Source organism: Dermochelys coriacea, chromosome 3, assembly GCF_009764565.3.
Source record: "Dermochelys coriacea isolate rDerCor1 chromosome 3, rDerCor1.pri.v4, whole genome shotgun sequence".
Lineage (NCBI taxonomy): Eukaryota > Metazoa > Chordata > Testudines > Dermochelyidae > Dermochelys > Dermochelys coriacea.
In genome coordinates this window covers 3,473,649-3,492,582 of record NC_050070.1, presented here as the reverse complement: position 1 = coordinate 3,492,582, position 18,934 = coordinate 3,473,649, and the positions used below count along the sequence as shown (strand labels likewise).

The following is an 18,934-nucleotide window of genomic DNA, read 5'->3' as shown; positions in this document are numbered from 1 at the left end:
CTGGGGTTTGCACTGTGGGGTCCAGCATTTGACCCTCTAAGAGGTTGTGACGAATCAAATACTTCTCTGGTCTGGCAATTCCCAACAGTCCATCTAGTGCAGTGCTGTGCTTTGCTGCACGGTGACCAGAGGCAAGCGCAAGAAACCCCCAAGGGGATCAGTTCTGGGCAGGCTTCTCCAAAGGAAATTTGTGCCCTAACCCGCCTCACCGGTTAGTGGCTGGTTTTAGCCCTGAAGCATTAAGGTTTCTACACCTTACCAAGAGATTTGTACACTTTTTTTAATGGAATCTTACACTCTTGGTCTCAAATGGTAATTTGTGGCAGTGAGTTCCAAGGCTAATTGCACATTGTACACCAAATGCATTTCCTTTGATCAGTTTTTAAGTTTACCGCTTTTCCTCACTGAACATGCACTTGTTTTTGAATGCGTCTGGCCTGCTGTGAGCTGTGAAGCCAATGCTCATAGAATCGTAGAATAGAATCATAGAATCTCAGGGTTGGAAGGGACCTCAGGAGGTCATCTAGTCCAACCCCCTGCTCAAAGCAGGACCAATCTCCAATTTTTGCCCCAGATCCCTAAATGGCCCTCTCAAGGATTGAACTCACAACCCTGGGTTTAGCAGGCCAATGCTCAAACCACTGAGCTATCCTTTCCCCCCTCATACTTTAGCTAAACAAGTAACAAGAGCATAAATAAGTCGCTCAGTTGAATACTAGTCACACATGAACAGCAAAAACAAAAAGCAGAAGCTTGCTCGCTTCCAGAGCGCGGTAGTCAGAAAGCAGCTACATAACACCCTCTCACAGCTCTGAGATAACAGTGCCAGCACTAGACTGTCCTGCCTCGCCACTTCCACCAGATGACCGGTGTGTAACTGTGCCAAGAGACAGTATGTCTGAGATTTGGAGACCCGCTTTTAATTATCCTTGAGGAGCCTCCTCTTGCAGTGACCTTCAAAAGGCAAAAAGGGCTCATTTCCTCTCGACAGACAGCGGAAAGCCACGTCAGACTTAAAGGCTGCATTCAGGAAATTTGCTTTTTGATGTGATTATGCAGAGAGCTAGGTCAAGTCATTAGGCTGGCTGAAATTTCAGATTTCAGAGTAGCAGCCGTGTTAGTCTGTATCCGCAAAAAGAAAAGGAGTACTTGTGGCACCTTAGAGACTAAGGTGCCACAAGTACTCCTTTTCTTTTTGTGAAATTTCAGAGTTGTTTTTAAAGCCATTCATATGGCTGGCAAGAAATGTCCAACACATACAGCATGGCAGCTAAGCAACCACATCACACAAGGCCTGCTCACCCACACCCACAACTCAGGAGGAGAAACTGCAGGTTCACTCTCACCCACTCGTGTGTCTTACAAAGGGGTTCCAAATCCAAGTGCTCCAACAAGTGCTCCGGTTCCCACTCTGGCTGCCGAGCTGGTCATTTCCCTGTTCAGTTGACCTAGGACAACGCAACTAGGCTTTTCCCACTGAGCAGCACTCCAACTGCCTAGATGTTCTGTGTCCTGCCAATTCCTTCGCACAGTGCCGGTCTCCCACAGTTAGCTACAGTGCTTCCTTGATCCCTGCAGGCATCTGTATAGAGGGAAGACTAATCCACTGTGCTCTCCCTTCCCAGCTTCTGCCCAGCAGATGAATTCCTCCCAGAAGCTTGAAATATGGCAGGTTCTACATCCATGATTCAGGTTCTTTAGTAATTTTGTTCACTCTTTATTTAGTCAGACATAACCACTGCACTTCAGACAGAGTTCTAGCTACAGTATGCCTGGGGCATCTGAAAGCAATATTTAAAAGGCGCAGTATGAAAAAATCAGTTAACACCTATGGGAAAGCTTATAAATCTGTATACAGGGCAAAAACACTGTGTTCGGGTTAACACATTAAGGCTGTCCTCCCAAGCAGTGCTCCCTACCGGAGAGGGTGTCAGATTGATTCGAGTGTACAGTCATGTGCTACCCACCGGCAGCTGCAGCCCTCAGAAAATAAGTTCCAAGTAAGGTGAAATGTTAGGAAGTGAATGGTACTTAGCTAAGTCCCCGAATAATTTATTTAAAATTAGAGATACGCCCAACCCAGTCTCTGGATCTCATTCTGATCTTGGCATTTTTCTGACCAATAGAACCGTAACTACACCGGAATTTGGGAGCATTAAATCCATGTTTCACCAGTGTGTGGTTCCTATGTTTTAAGCTGCAAACTGTGATCTAAAACAGGATGTGGATCCAGGGTTTGGATCAGACCCAGTCTTTAATTTAAATGACGAAGAATTTCTGCTGCAGCCAGGCTGTCAGTTCCTGGTATACAAAAATAAGAGCTTTCAGGTGCCACCTATTTAGCTTCCTTTCATGTTTTATATAAATGTCTCAATCTGCCTGGCAAATGCTTTTGGATCAGAGGTATTCCACCTAATATTTCAGGGTTTAAATACAACACCCCCTGCAAAACTGAACAGCAATGGGACAATAAAGTAAATTCTACAAGCAGAGCCGCTACAGTAAAACCCCAAGCCCAAAGGCAAACTTACCACTCCTATTCCATAGTGGATGTGCGCCAGGGTAATGAGAGCAGTCAGTAGGTATAGGAGAAGATTTTCCCAATGGGGTGCAACTCCAGAGATCACCACAAAGATGACCAGGGCTAATGGCAGCAGCATCCAGTTGAGAGGCTGGCACCGGGTACTACTCATCTGACACACGATCAGCTGGCACTGGTGGGGGCAGGAGGGGGAAAAGTTTGTTATATATGCTTTGGCTTCCTTCCAACGCGAGCCTCTGTAACCCATGAATCACTCACTCAGAATACGGCAATGAGGGCCATGTACTTATCTAGAGCCATACTTATTAAATCATGGACAATCGTCTGCTCTAAAGTTTCCCAAAGATTGAGAAAGTTTCCATTTTGACATGAATTCCTCTTGTGCACATAACCATAGAAGTCCACATCACGAGCAGACTATCACAAGGATTGATTTGCGTTGACTGGCCAATTCTGACCAATCGTATCTGGAAAGTTAGTAAAAAAGCTCTGCAGAGTGAGAAAGACGGGAAGCCCTGCTTCTGGGCACAGTCCGAGGGTAGTGATAGATCTATGAATAAAGCTGCACGTCTTCCTAAACGCCACCACTACGGCGGCCTGTTTGTCATGCAAGACACGGCTTAACAGTAGTCATGATTTGGGGAGATGAGGGCAGGAGGGTTTCACATACGCAGGCAGATGTGACAACACAGCTGAACCAATTTCACCAAGAACCTTGCAAGTGACCATGTTAAAGCTGAGAGAGCAGGAACTCAATTAAGTGAATTGTTATCCAGTATCAGGGAGGGGTAAAAAAAAGCACATGCTGGGATTTCTCTGGTTTGGGAAAAGTCAGATCCGGTTTACAGGAAACGTTTTTCACCTCTAAAGGAGTCAGCGTTTCTCTCCTGCCCACTTCAGTGGCTGTCCTTACAACGAATACAATCCACAATTCCTGGCATTTTCATTCTGGGTTTGAGACTTGCCTTTCCACCTCATGAGCAGAGTGGATAGTTCATACAATGTCGCCTGACAAACGGCTAGCCCTCACCATTGTGTTAATTCAAATCAGCCACCCCCCTGTTCACATGCATTTTAACGGAGAAATAGTGCTCTTACTGAAATGTTGGCGAAGGCTGTTCCAACCATAAAGTAGAAGAGCCTGGGATGGACCTCCAGGATGTCTGATGGTGACATGAAGATCCAGATCATGCACAGAATGAACAGCAGTGCTGGCGAGAAGAACGGCAGCATGATTTCATACATTGACCTGTGCTTCAGAGTGTTACTTTTATAGGCCCTGAAAGGCAAAAGGAACACAAATCTGACGTCAAACTCTCGGAAGCCACAGCTTTTAACAGAGGCAGGCACAAGCCTTCCTCAGGGAGCTCTCCAATCCAGGTGAGTAGCCAACTAGCCTTGGGCACCTTTCCTGATGTGGAGTAAGGCATGCAACAGGCTGGGCAGAGCCCAGCAGTAGAAATTTAGCTGTTGAACGAGACAATGGGCAAGAGGCCAGTCTCAGGTCAGACACCCCAGTGAATAATGCACCCACAATAGTTATACGTTGCTTATTCAGACAGGTCTTTGGTAACCCTGCATTAGCGGACGATGGATTTCAACATGGAAGTAATAATTGGCCAATCTCAGACGCAGCCTTTTAAGGAGCGGGCAACAAAGGGGAGAACTGGGGCTCCCAAATGGAGTTCAGACTATGACACTGGGCTGGGTTCAGGAAACAATTCGGACGAGAAAGACAAGGTTTCCTGCACAACTTCTTTCTTGCAGAGGCAGTAAGAAGCTATATCATCAGAGTAGGTTGATCAAAGAATCAGATCACCCAGATTTATGCCAGGTGTTTAACATTCATTTTGTCCACCAGACAATTCATGGCTAGTTCAATATTCAAAGCAGCCATTATCGGGGTCACCTGTTAACTTCTGCAAATCAGGAAATCTGTAGGGGAAATGCAGGATTTTGTTATTAAAATAAGTAAAGCGGGGAGGATTGTGTTTTGGAATCTACCCCCTACTCAATCCCCCAAGGGGCAACTTCCCAGGTTGCCCTGTTCTTCTCTGACTATAGAGCTAGACATGCCATTAATACAGCAGCAGAGACCAGAGATCCCAAAATGAACTGCTTCCACTTGATCTGAGCTGCTTGGCCTGCATGCAGGGACCTGTGTTCACAGCAAGTCATATTACTGCATTCGTAAGGGCGGCATCTTAACGGCTTCTCCATCTTAGTCAGGAGTGCCTTTTTGGCTCCTGGGAAGCTGCCAATGAAGGTAAGGAAAGTTTATAAGGAGTCTAGTTTACAGAAAGCTACGCCCAGTCATGGCTCTCCTCCTATTACAGCCTGGGCAGTGCTGGGCCACCAATACAACATGCTCTCCACCTACTTCCTTCTGGAGTATTCTGCATGGCTAACGCCTAGCAGAAGAGGATCATCCCATGCGGTGCCTCAAACCCTGCAGAATTAGTTAGTTCACATGATTTTTGGAAAACTTACTTGTAAAAGTTAATCAAACTCATGGGCACAGTCACTGTGAGCGCACACCCTGAAAGAGAAAGTTCCAAGTTAAGGCAGCGTAGCAATTCAGAGTCCAACGCAATCCCCGAACTCCTTTATAAGCATTGGTGGTGACAGTCTCCTAACCATCATGCATTTTTTTTTTAAACAGTCATTTGCAACATTACAGTAGCTAATGGCTTACTTAAAACTCACTGTCACCCCACTACTGCTCAGATTTTTTTAATGGCCACTAACACGATTTGTATATTTGACTCAGCTCTTCAGGAAAAGCACTGCCTTGGTTAGTGAAGTGCCAATAAATGCATTTATTTATGGAAATAATTATTTATTTTAGTGAAAACATATTTATCTGCATTTTGACCATAATTCCCAACAAGACACCTAGTGGGCAGCAGAGAAAGCATCATCAATGGTTTCACTTTTTCATGCGAGGACATATTTCAGACACAGTAAGGTTATTATAAGGATAGAAGCAAACAAAACTACCTATATTTAATGTGTACCATTTAGGACATGGAGAACTGCCATTAACAAAAGCTTTAGTCATTTGACTAACTTTCATGGACCTCCCCGAAGGGCCAAAGTTCCATGAAACCCCAACGCACTTTGAAAGCTGCCAGGGTGGTCAGCAGCTAAGAGATTAAATAGAATAAAGCTGAAGTTCGACCATGACCTTCCAGCAGGAAAGCTGCCTCAGAAGGCATTTTTTGAAGGCTAGTGGTACCAAATTACTTCCCCCCCCCCAAAGGGTGAACCACAAATACATTCAAAACAAGACAGCAGTAAAGCTACCTAATTCTTCCTGGCCAGCCAACCTGAACACTTTTCAGCTCCCAGGCTGATGTGAAGGGGAAGTTTGACACACAACTCTGTGGAGAAGAGTAATGCTGTAGATTTACATCTTCTCACACTCGAGGCTCAACTCATTCTTGCTGTTGGGAACTACAGACCAATCTAGCAACAGCTGGATGCCAGAGTCTCTCAGGCCAGGCAGGCTGAGGCTTCTAAGTACAGACCTATGATCTAGCTCAGGGGGGAAAGACTGCAGCCGCAGAGCCATTCACAGCCACCCTTGATGTTTAGTAAGACGATGCAGACTGGAAACAAATCCTAGCCTGTATTACTTCCATACTAAGCTAAGCAGCATGGAGCATTGCATGCTGGGACCACCCCCCTCCTGGAGCTTTGTTTACATTAAAGGAGGAAGTTGGCTGCAATCTTCTCTATTGTATAGAAGTTAGAGGCAGCCCATGGCGACTTAGCCAATTCTCACCAAAACCTCAAGGGGACTAGCATCAGACCCTGTGCATTTTGTCGCTTTCAATCTAGATCAAGACTCGTTCAGGCAAGTTTTCTACAGAGATATTTTACTAAGTTTCTCTTTGCCTAAAATATAAACAAATGTGGACTGGTTTTTAAAGTGAAACACTGACTACTGGTAAAGTGGAGGTGGTTAAAAATAGGCTTCAACATGGAGCTTCTTACCAATAATCATTGCAGTGAATAGGTCTCTATATAAGAAATTAAACAGGAAAGGTGCATACCAGGCCTCAACTCCCACAATCGCTGTCACTATGTAGACAACTGAAATGGTCTGAAAAGGAAATGCAGAGAGAGCGCAGACAAGCATTAGCAGCTGAAAAGACGGGTCAGACCAAATGTGCTTTTGGGAGGGTGACCATTCCTCACCAGGCAGCTCCAGGAGCTGCTAGCGTTGCTTTCCAATCAGATTTTCACTACCCAGCTTTAGCTTTAAAACAAGAGGAAGCCTGTATCTCCAGGTCAGATGCAACCCCAGTACCCGAGTGCAGCTTTCGAAACTACTTGGAGCCTCAAACGTATGCCCCCATTCCAGGTTCCTACACTGACTGCATGTCAGGAACCAGCCCAACCTCTGCTTCCGGCAATGTGACCAAGGAAGCCTCTTTGCAAATCTGGAAAGGGAGGTCAATGAGACCTGGGGTGAGGCAAAGGCTGCTTGGTCACCGTGAGATTTAAGGCCAGTCCAGAAAGTGGATAGCAAAGAGAGGGGCCTGTGATGCTCTGCCCTGCCCCCTGTGAGCTACCTGCAGCCAATGGGGTTTGCACATGCACCTGGGGACAGCCCCACCCCACTACTGGATTGACCAGCACAAACACAGAGGATGGTTGTACTTCAACAGCACCAGCCACCAGAGCCATGTCTAACCACCTCCTGTAGCAAACCAAACAATGGTATCTTAGAAATGTTTGATGCATGATCAGGAAAATGCACTATGGATTAGTGCCAGGTTAGGAGAAACTGGAGACACAGGCCAGAGGATGACTGACTGCAAAGGACTAGACAAACCATGATTTTCCTGACAGAAGGGGCAGCTTTCAAGGGAATTTCTAGTGTTGTACAATGATTCAGTAGATACCTGAACTCGTGCTAATCAGCGCTTCTACAACCACTGGACCCCATTCAATTGCACACAAGTATAAACCACTAAGTCGGTACTGTTACACTGGTGCCACAACAGAATCAGGCCGAGTCAGTTTTGGACAACCAACAATTATTAGTATCCAATTTTTAAAGACATTTCATTTCCTGCTAATGCAAAAACCTATGGCAACAAAGATACTTGTCACACATCACCTCTCTGGTGAAGAGAAATCAGATCTGTCCCAATCTAATTATGCAGTGAAAGTTTCATTATAACTTCCTCCCTTGTTCCTTGATTGATTAATTAAACTTGACTTTAATCATGTGAACAGTCTGCTTTGCTGAATCAGAGCTTCATAAAGCAGCACTGATGATACAGTTCCAACTATTGCACCCTGCAACCAAGCTCTGTCCTCTGCCTGAAAGCTCTCCTCCCTGAAGAAGTCAGAATATGGTCAGGTTTAGGTCTGGTGATGGGCACTTTATGACTACCTGGACAGAGGTCACCAAGGGAAAGATGCCAGGGCAGCACATGCCCCTACACACACTACACAAATAGTTCTGGCAATTCACCAAAGCTTGCCTACTATTTTCTAAATTAGTATTTTGAAATCAAGAGGCAGAAGGGCTACTTACCACCTGGCTGATGTCATATCCCCAGGGCAGGAAGAGAATCCCTGTGTTATATTTCTCCCAATGGGAGAGGATGAAGGAAAACAAAACCACCCATAAGAGCAGATAGAGAACGAAGACGCTGACACCATTGGATCCCCGCCCAAAGGTGGAGTAAACTGTCACTACGAAGAACATGCAGGCCCAGCTGTCCAGGCCATGGTCAAAGAGCTCCCCCAAGGGTGTGCTGGAGTTCGTTCGGCGCGCTTGCTTCCCATCAACACCATCTGGAAGGGAAGCGCACAGAGAGGCAAAGTTAAACATCCCCATGCAAAGCGAGAGACTCCTCTGCAGCAGCCAGATAATGTGTGCACTGCTTAGAAGTCAGCAACCAGCTTCAGGATCCAGCACTGTCCCTGGGGGTGCACAGATTGAATAAATAAATAAAAAACAAAAACCTTAAGAAGAGTCTATGTTAAATATTTAACAGCAATCTGCATTCAATATTTCACAAGTAACCCCATAAAGTCAGTTCTGATAGGAAGAGACATCTACTTTTATGTTCCTCCCTGGAACAAGTGGCAGTTTCTAGAGGCATCTCAGCCAGCGAGAGGTCATTCACAACATCCCAGAGCTAGGGGTGGCAGGGAACCGAGGAGTTACCCAGAATCAGAGTTTTATTTCTTTGGGGGGGAGCGGAAGGGAAGGGGTTGGGAAACAGAACTCTGACAACAGTTCACTTGACTAATTAAAGTCACTGTGATGATAGGCACATTAGAAATCCAAGACATCATGAGAATCTTAAGTCTTACCAAGCGTATATGCCACGAAGTTGAGGAGACCCACCATGACCCAGACTCGATTTGGAACATGCTCATGATCAGGTGCTGCCGAGATTGGAAAGAAGATGAGTACAGACACATCAGCAGGTTATGCTTTGGTACAAGAGATGCTTTCAACAAGAATTGGTTTAGCAATTAATTGGAAAAAAAGTTTCCATCCAAATCTGTGGGTCATCTCATTGTCATGAGAAGGCTCCTTTAAATTCTCTCAACGTGTTTGTACTACCAAAGGAGATGCATCACATCAGCCTTCACCTGCTCAGTTCCTACCAGCATTATCTTATGCTTCTTTCTGCAAGGCATCCAGTAAATCCTGAAGATCACACTTTTTGCTGAATTTGTCAAAGATCTGGGCACACACAAGTTTCACACACTCAAATACAGCATCTGCCTCCTTTCCTCATACCCTAAAACATGCAACAACATTTTCAATGGAACTTAGGCACTTTTGAAATTTTTACTCATGCACTATTTTAAGCTGAAGACTTTAGAACTCAGGATACATTCTAGATTGTAATTAGATAGATCTGCATTTCCTGGGATGAAAGTTAAAGTACCTAACTTTAAAGTTGACTAACATGGCTACCCCTCTGATACTTAAAGTACCTAGTTACAGTACACCATGATCCTGGATTTCACTGCTAGGATGGCTTTGTTGCCCTCTGCACCCTACCACATTCACCCTTATGGGGGACAGAGAGCAAGAGTTCCAGATCTTTGTGCTGTGAGAAAACCGTTGTGGGCAAGATGAAATTCCGTCTCCACATGGGGGAGCTTTCATTTTTAACGCATTTATTTTGTAGCAGGTTGCAGTCACAGGAGTTGAGAGCGATGACAGGAGAGGGTGAGGTGAGTTCATGAGCTGCATGCCATGGAATCACGATCCTGTCACTGAAAGCGAGGATGCTTTGCTGTCATGGAAACAGAGGTGGGCAAAGATAGAAGTTCCCAACTGCTTACTTACGGATGACAAAATTGAGCAAAAACAGCTGCAAAGCATGATTCTATTCTGAGACGGGACTGCGTGAAAACAGCGGGGATGCACTGATTCATAGGTTCCAAGGCTAGAAGGAAGCATTGTGGTCACCTAGTCTGACCTCCTGTATAACACAGGCCAGAGAACTGCCCCAAAATAATTCCTAGAGCAGAGCTTTTAGAAAAAGATCCAATCTTGACTTAAAAATTGCCAGTGAGAATTCACCACAGCTCTTGGTAAACTGTTCTAATGGTTAATTACTCTCACTGTTACAAAATTAGGCCTTATTTCCAGTCTGAATTTGTGTAGCTTCAACTTCCAGCCATTGGATCGTGTTAGACATTTCTCTGCTAGACTGAAGAGCCCAGGATTAAAATATTTGTTCCCCATGTAGATACTCATAGACTAATCAAGTTGCCCCTTAACTTTCTCTTTGTCCACTAGATTGAGCTCCTTGAGTCTATCCTTATAAGGCAGCTTTTCCAATTCTTTAATCATTCTCATGGGTCTTCTCTGAACCCTCTTTAATCAATCAACATCCTTCTTGAACTGTGGATACCAGAACTGGACACAGTATTCCAGTAGCAGTCACACCAGTGCCAAATACAGAGCTAAAATAACCTCTCTGCTGTAACTCAAGATTCCCGTTTATGCATCCCAGGGTCTTTTGGCCACAGTGTCACAGTGGGAGCTCATATTCAGTGGATTATCCAGCACAACCCCCCCAATATTTTTTCAGAATCATTGCTTCCAGGGATAGAGAGTCTCCCATCCTGTAAGTATGGCCTATATTCTTTGTTCCTAGATGTATACATTTATATTTAACCGTATTGTAAATGTATACATCTAGGAACTAAAGGTAGGCAGGTTGTTCATACATATGGGGTCATTGACAGACAATATATATCCTCTACACCAGGCACGCTTTTCCATACTTTCACTTTATCTTTTCCCCAGCCGAAATCATAGAATATCAGGGCTGGAAGGGACCTCAGGAGGTCATCTAGTCCAACCCCCTGCTCAAAGCAGGACCAATCCCCAATATTTTTTTGCCTCAGATCCCTAAATGGCCCACTCAAGGATTGAACTCACAACCCTAGGTTTAGCAGGCCAATGCTCAAACCACTGAACTATCCCTCCTCACTATGATGACACAGGACCATTAAGGACAGAGGACCAGTAATGATGGCAGAGGACCAATAAGGACTTTTCAAAACCCCTTGAGTAAGGATAGGATTGTGTCAGATTCTGACTTTAATGGAACTCCATGACTTCTTTGGTTTCAGCCCCCACCAGAGCAACCCCCAAGATGCTGGGCTGGAGCAGCTCTGGTCGGCCCTTGCTGCAGGAACAGTGGCAGGGCGGGAGCAGCAGCTGGCATCCCTGTTAGAACCTTTCCCAGGTATTTAGTAAAAGCCAGGGACAGGTCACGGACTTCTGTGAATTTGTGTTTATTGCCTGTGACCTGTCCATGACTTCTACTAAAAATACCCATTACAAAATCTTCACCTTGTCGAGGACTTGAACCCCAGACAGCACGGTTCGTTGTCTGACCGCAGAGAGACAGGCAACACCAGCAAGATCCGAACACAAGCTCTTTATGGAAGAGTGCACACAACAATATAGAGAGCAGCTGGTTCTCCTTGGAGACGGGCTGCTCTCTATTGTTGTGTGCACTCTTCCATAAAGAGCTTGTGTTCAGACCTTGCTGGTGTTGCCTGTCTCTCTGCGGTCAGACAACGAACCGTGGATTTGAACCCGAGACGACCTTACCCCATGAGTCTCAGCCCTAAAACATGCTGGACACTTTTTCTAGGGGTACCATAACAAGAGCATTTTAAAGTCTGCTTCCTGTAAATAGTTTAATTGCTGGATGAACAGAGATTACACTTTAAGTATACCCTTTCTCCCCACCCCAAACTGGGGACACAAGACTGACACCTTCTAAGCAGTAAGATGATCAAGCGGTTGCAGTTATGGTCATTAATCTCTAAGAACTTGTTAAACAGTCAAGCCTGCAACATGAAATGTTACTCCATAGGGAGCACAATGCTCTCCAGAGTCCACAGCTAGAGTAGGGCATGGTGTGGAAGAATGTTGTCCCAAGTAGGTTGTGCCCATTTCCCCTAAAAATTCTGGGTGAAGCCTTGGTAAAAGAAGTCAATGGAAGCTTTGCCATTGCCTTCAATAGGGCCAGAATTTTACCCTCTGGTTATTTAGACCTCAAGCGATGCCCAACCTCCTCCAGTGCCACTGATGAAAACCAAGAGTTAGAAGCAAGCTTAGTGTAAGTTTATCATATACAGCTCATTGTGCCAGTGCACCTAAATCCTGACCGACACCACCAACTCAGGCTGGCATTTGGCTTTATACATGTGCTAGGCAGACAGCTGAGGTGGCAACCAGCCTTCCACCTGCAGGTCATGGTTTTTGGCCATGGTTTCGAGGACAGGAGAGATGAAATCTGAGATAAAGTTGTAGGGGTACCCACACCACCTTCCCCATCCACCTGATTCTTCTGTCTGCAGCAATATACCACTTCCTGAATAAGTTAGGTCCCTGCTACCATTGTCTCTTTGTCCCTGTAATTTGGTGATTAATATCCAAAAAGTATTCTGAATATGTAAAGCAATATACAAGTACCAAATATTATTAGTATTTGGCCAAATACCTGCAAATACCATTTGATTGAAGCTAAATATCAGATACAGTAAACATTTAAACATTCATTTCAGCAGGATATTAACACGAATAGTGAACTTAACAGATATTATTTTTCTCCAATTTAAACTTGCTATTGCCGCATATTATGAGAAAAAACACTGCAGATCAAATATCTGTTTTGTGGGAATTGCAATGCAAAGCCATTAGTCATAAGTGTTCTTTCCATTTTTTATCCAATGATATTTTGGAAATTATACCGATTCTGTCAAGAATGACTAATAAAATGACTAATCAGTTTCTAAAAAACTAGAAGTGTATTTATACACTCTGGTCTTAGAGACCTATATTCTGGCAGTTCTTTTGCTGAGAGTTGTTTGTTTGTTTGTATTAAGAGGCACAGTTTGTTGATAGTGGCAAATCAGTACAGCAAATCAGTTATAGGAACTTCATTACCAAACAAACAGACATAAGAAAGGTGTTAGGAGAAGTTCAACAACATGATCCAGGAGTTGACTTAGACCCTTCCCTATAAATCTGGCCTATTGCCGGCCTGGAGTAATTTAAAGGAAAAACCCATTCAGGAAGGACATATGCTGAGAGCATTAGCATGTCTGTTGCCCAGGCAGAAGAGACAGTGTATCTGGTCATCTACAACAGACCATGTCCTGCCATATACACATTGCTTGAAGCTTCAAAGCAGTCTTTCTTCCCTCCCTCACTGGTCATGGCAGTTGATGAAATCCTGAAAATAAATCTGAGATGAAGCTTTGGAACTCGAGAACTTTCCCCTGGTGGGTTCGCACCCTGACCTACTTCTACTGCTCTTACAGACCAGAGGGTTGGATTGTGGGGTGTTCTGCCTGTCGCAGCACAGGGCTCAAGATCCAGTCAGAAGAATCACGCCCAGGCGATGCACTAGTTTCTCAAGTGAGATGATGCAAGCCCCATCCTTTGGAACTTTAGGCCTGTACACTTTGAGAACGTCCTGCAGAGGACAAGCCTGCTCTGGCAGGGAGATGGATGGGACGATCTGATGGGGCTTCTCCATCTGATTGTATGATTCACGGGTACTATGAAAAACAGATCATAAGACCGAGGAATGAGACAAACCTGCCACGTTTCATGACTTCAGTGTCTGAGGGAGAAAGGAAACTGCAATGACGGAAGCAGGAAGGTCTGAGACAGAAGTCCATTAGACAAAGGGGAGCAGTGAGGGCAGTGCTGGAAGAGGGGACCAGAAGGAAGCAGACCTTCTTTTGCCTACGGTCACAACTATCCATTGGGAAGAGGAAAGATGAAGGGCATGCCAAAGGTACCACGCTGTGTCACCGCCTCCTCCTAGCAATCCAGTGTTAGAGAAGTTATTTGGCGAGTAACAGACCTTTCTGAAATTCAGCTGATTCCCTACTGGGGACAGAATAATGGTACAGCACTAATGTTAATAGAATTCTGTGGAGTGGGATGAGATCACTGAGCTCATTTCACTTGCAAACCACACAAACATTTGTACAGGTCTTCAAGATGAAAGGCTAGTTCAGCCCTTTGTGCCCCCAAGCCCTTTTGGGTAGTCAGCAGCTTGACATAACTAGGTCTCCTAGGTGGAGGACACCACAATGTATCTTCCCCGCATAAGAAGCCAACATGAACTTGCGATTGGACAAATGTTGATACAGGGAATTGCGCCCACATCTTAAAAGAGTTATTCATTTTTAAATTTGTAGCTTTCCAGGGCAGTATATGATTACTACAGCACAGAGAAGTATTCTTGCTAATGAAATTTGCCAGTTGCTCCAAGGAACAAAATGCGCAGAATTCCCTCTCAGCTGCTAATAATTGCAGCTTCACTCACGCTTCTCAGATCTCCAGCTGGATTTTGGTGATTGACCCATTACAGCTATTGCTTTTTCCAACAAGATCCTAGCTAGCTGACACGTGAAACACAATCTGAAGAGACATTACATTTGCTGTCAATAAGAGACATCTCGTTTTGTCTTTACACGAGATTAGCCATGAGCAGGGATTATGATGGCATGTAATTGGGAACACAAATTAGACCTCAGATGAATAATGTTCAGTATTAGTTCAGGGTCCAATTCTCTGACCCTGCACATGTCTAGTCATTTACACTAGTATAATGCGGATGCAAAACACTGCCACCAAATCAAAATGGTAGCATTTTACACTTACTTAAGCCAGGTGCAAGGCAATGGAGAATCAGGTTGTTGCAGGATAGGAAGACAAGAACACTTCAAGGGAGATTGCACATCCTTCAAAAGGGAGATTCTCATAGCCTTCAGTTCTGTGTCTTCAAACACTATTAAAGTTACAAAAGTGCCCAGAAGAACACAGTTTGTTAAGCCTCATTATTTGCACAGCTTTAGAGCCAACATCCAGATCTATGACAAGACAAAGATGCAAGGGCAAGTAATAAAGGGCCAAACTTCTTCCTTTTTTTTTTTTTTTGGTAACAGATCTTCTTATTCCTTTCTTATGCCTTTTCTCTCATCAAGTATTCAGTCAGATGTTTAGGAAGAGCCATTCCAACATGGGGATGCCAAACAGACACAGGCAAGCCCCGCTGTAGAGATTATGGGGTATACTACAAAGACTTCCAGAAAGCAAATCATTTTAGATTCTCTCGAACAAATGCAGACAAAAGAAACGGTGAATAGGTCTACACGTCAGAGCGCAGCAGCTGTGCCACTGCAGCACTCCAGTGTAGATGCTCAATACTACGATGGGAGAGAGTTGTCCTCTTGCTGTAGTTAAGCCATCTCCCCAAGAGGCGGTAGCTAGATCAAGGGAAGAATTCTTCCTTCCATCAGCCTGGCCCCTTCTACACCAGGGGTTAAGTCAGAATAGCTACGTTTCTCCAGAGGTGTGGATTTTTCACACCCCTGAGATATGTACCTATGTTGATGCAAGTTTTCAATGCAGATCAGCCCTTAATGTCAAAACAGCCTTGCAAGACTGCCATATAAATTTACTAGCCCAGATATAAAGTCTGCTTGCCCATCCTTCATCATGATGACAAGGAGGACTGTAAGACTGTGAAAAGACTGAACAGTCATTCATCAGAAGAGGGAGATAAAAGGTACACACATGTAGCATTTGGGAGTATTTAAATCCAATTTAGATTACTCTAAATTCAACAAAAAACAGGTACCGGGGCAAATTTTACCTTTTTAAGGAACACGATTAGTTATATAACACTGGTGCACACACAGCACTGTAAAAATAAATAAACTGGACAAAGACAAGCAGGCCAGTAACCTAAAATTGGTATTTTATCAGCAAGACAGGTTACATCATCAGTTATTGGTACCCAAATGTATTATTGTTCTTCCTCAAGGCTATAAGTAGCATAAGGGGGTTTGTTTGGGTTGTTTTATATTTTTTTGACTGTGTGTGTGTCAAAGTTCATCTTGACTTTAAAAGGTACAAAGAACTCTTAAATTTTGGGGTTTGGTTTTAACATTGACTATTCCCCCTCACAAAACAACTGGAAGGAATGAGCCACATTTTGGCTGCATTACTGTAGTATAACCCAGCGATTTCGGTCCTTGACTTCTTGCCACATTGATATTTCAAAACCAAAGAACACTCCAGAGCAGTAGATAAGCAAGCCATATCAGTCAGCACATGAAATTGCAAAACTATGGTATAGAAAGACATAAGTATCAGATCTTTTATTACTCACATGCTCTAAAACGTACACTTAAAAAAAAAAAAAAAAGCAGTCTTACCGGAAGCATAAAAATCAGGGTCAAAGTATGCCATGAGGAAGAAGTTGAAGACAAGCAACAGGAAGCCAGAAAATGTTATCAGATTTGGAGCCAACCATGTAGGGAAAATCTATGGGAAAGCGGCAAAAATACACACAAAGAATCACATTAGCGCACGCAATAGGCACTACACATTGCTTTTAACTACATCAGAGAGGAGGTTATGGCTTACTGGTGTTAGATAGTGATAAGAGACTTTTGACATTTATGATTCTGCAGCATAAAATTTTAGACGGCTATGCAATATGCAATCGTGCCCACAGTTATTGTCCTTCTTGAAGGACGAAGGTTGGCATTTGTCATGGAATTAACAAAGCAGAGTTTGTTTCAACCAAAAGGCAGTCCTAAGAGATTATGCCATGATAAAAAATTAGCACTTCCACTTCCAGCCCAGAACCACATGACCAGCAGGAATTCTCACCTTCACAACAGTATTCCAGAACGGGTGCATAACATAGAGAGAGAGAGGATTGCTGTCCACCGCACTGTACTGTGAAGGAGAAGAAGAGAAATACGGTTAAATGAATGCTCCAGCAGGTCTCCTATAAACATACCGACTAGACACAATATCAAATTATCTCAAAGAGATCAAGTATCCCCTGGTTCTGGGGTTTTCACTGTGCTGCGTGTCAGATAACAAGTCACCGTATGTCATACCCGAGAAGCAAGTCATACTTTCCTATAGAGCAGGGAAACTAACGTTTTAAAAATAATGGGAAAATCTGAAGCAAATTCTGCCACCTTTGCTGGGATCACTGCAGTCTCCATGCTCATGGAACTCCAGCCCTGAAATTGTCATATTTCAGGAAAAGTCTGACTATTGAATTTATATTTAAAAACTCAACCCCTCTGGCCCCTAAAGATGCCTTTGCAAAATAACCCCATGAATATAACAAGAAAAATAATGTGACCAGACAACTAGCGGCATAGACAATAAAGGGGAAGGGATGCAGATCAGAATAAGTACAGAACAAGTCAGATTTCCTTTAACTAACTTAAATGAAATCAAGTCAGCAGGCCCTGATGCTATTCATCCCAAGGTGCAGAAGGAATTAGCTGAAGAAATCTTGAAGCCACTGGCAATAATATTTGCAAACTCATGGATGACAGTCCCAGTACTTCAGTACTGGGCAAACTGGTTCAAACTATAGTAAAGAACAGACTTATCAGACACACAGATGAACATGATTTGTAGGGAAGAGTCAACATGGCTTTTGTAAAGGGAAATCATGCCTCACCAGTCTACTAGAATTCTTTGAAGGGGTCAACAAGCATGTGGACAAGGGTGATCCAGTGGATAGTGTACTTAGATGTTCAGAAAGCCTTTGACAAGGTCCCTCAACAAAGGCTCTTAAGCAAAGTAAGCTGTCATGGGATAAGAGGGAAGGCCCTCTCATTGGTCCGTAATTGGTTAAAAGATAGGAAACAAAGGGTAGGAATAAATGGTCAGTTTTCAGAATGGGGACAGTTAAGTCCGAAGCAGACTGTGAAGAGCTGCAAAAGGATCTCTCAAAACTGGGTGACTGGGCAACAAAATGACAGATGAAATTCAATGCTGATAAATGCAAAGAAATGCATACTGGAAAGCAATCCCAACTATATATATAAAATGATGGGGGTCCAAGTTAACTGTTACTACTCAAGGAGGAGATCTTGGCATCATTGTGAATAGTTCTCTGAAAACATCCAATCAATGTGCAGCGGCAGCCAAAAATGTGAACAGAATGTTTGCAATGATTAAGAAAGGGATAGATAATGAGACAGAAAATATCATGTTGCCTAAGTTCCCTATAAGCTGCACTGTAAGGATAAAGCCTTTGTCTGCAACCATATTGTAAGGCCTAAAGCCTAAGGCCTTCGTCTGCAGCCAGATGGGGGGGGAAAAAAAAAAAAAAAAAAAACAGCCGAGCAGCAGCCATTAGCGGAGTAGCAGAAAGTCACATCCTCACATTCCATCTAAATTACATTAAAACAATGTAATATCAGGCTGTTGAGAAGGAGACCCCATCCTAATGGCACAAACGATCACCAGATAAAGAAACAGATCTTAAGATGGTTAAAGAAAACTTGGTTTGATGGCATTCTGTCTGACAAGAAACCACTTATCAATAGTTGTGCTTGTGAAAACCTCATTTCTTTATTGTTTTGTCATTATGGTCCCCACTTCCCTATTGTTTATCCGTATGGTCTCTGTCTGGTTCTTTAATTGTTTCTGTCTGTTATATAATTAATTTTGCTAGGTGTAAATTAATTACAGTGGTGGGATAGGATTGGTGAGTAAAATTTTAGTGTAATGATTGGTTAAGGTACAGCTACAAAGAACTCAAATTTCTCTATATAAACTGGGGTCCAAAAGGAAGTTCTTTGGGAACCAACTCCAGGACACAGCCCCAAAGATCAGAGCGGCCAGACCTCAACACTCTGCCAATGACACCGTGCAGAAACTGGAGTCCCCCAGACGGACCTGATCCTGACAGGTCATCAAGAAAAGTTCATCTGTCTTATTGGGAGTGGTGAGCACTGTATGTGTAGCATGTGCGGTCTGTTTTTGGTGAGTGATAATAAATAGAGGTTACGTAGTATATTACTGTGTAA

At 43.7% G+C, this 18,934-nt stretch overlaps 1 protein-coding gene across 1 annotated transcript in view; it reads right to left on the bottom strand.

The window, feature by feature from the left end:
• Positions 1–18,934, bottom strand: part of SELENOI (selenoprotein I) — a 74,219-nt gene that overhangs the window by 7,563 nt on the left and 47,722 nt on the right. The window contains exons 2-9 of the mRNA XM_038394969.2: positions 16,761–16,829; positions 16,301–16,409; positions 8,885–8,959; positions 8,097–8,359; positions 6,542–6,650; positions 5,033–5,081; positions 3,641–3,821; positions 2,532–2,714 (exon numbers count right to left, since the gene is read on the bottom strand). Coding sequence (XP_038250897.1) covers positions 2,532–2,714; positions 3,641–3,821; positions 5,033–5,081; positions 6,542–6,650; positions 8,097–8,359; positions 8,885–8,959; positions 16,301–16,409; positions 16,761–16,829 — 1,038 coding nt within the window. The remainder of the gene's footprint in view (positions 1–2,531; positions 2,715–3,640; positions 3,822–5,032; positions 5,082–6,541; positions 6,651–8,096; positions 8,360–8,884; positions 8,960–16,300; positions 16,410–16,760; positions 16,830–18,934) is intronic.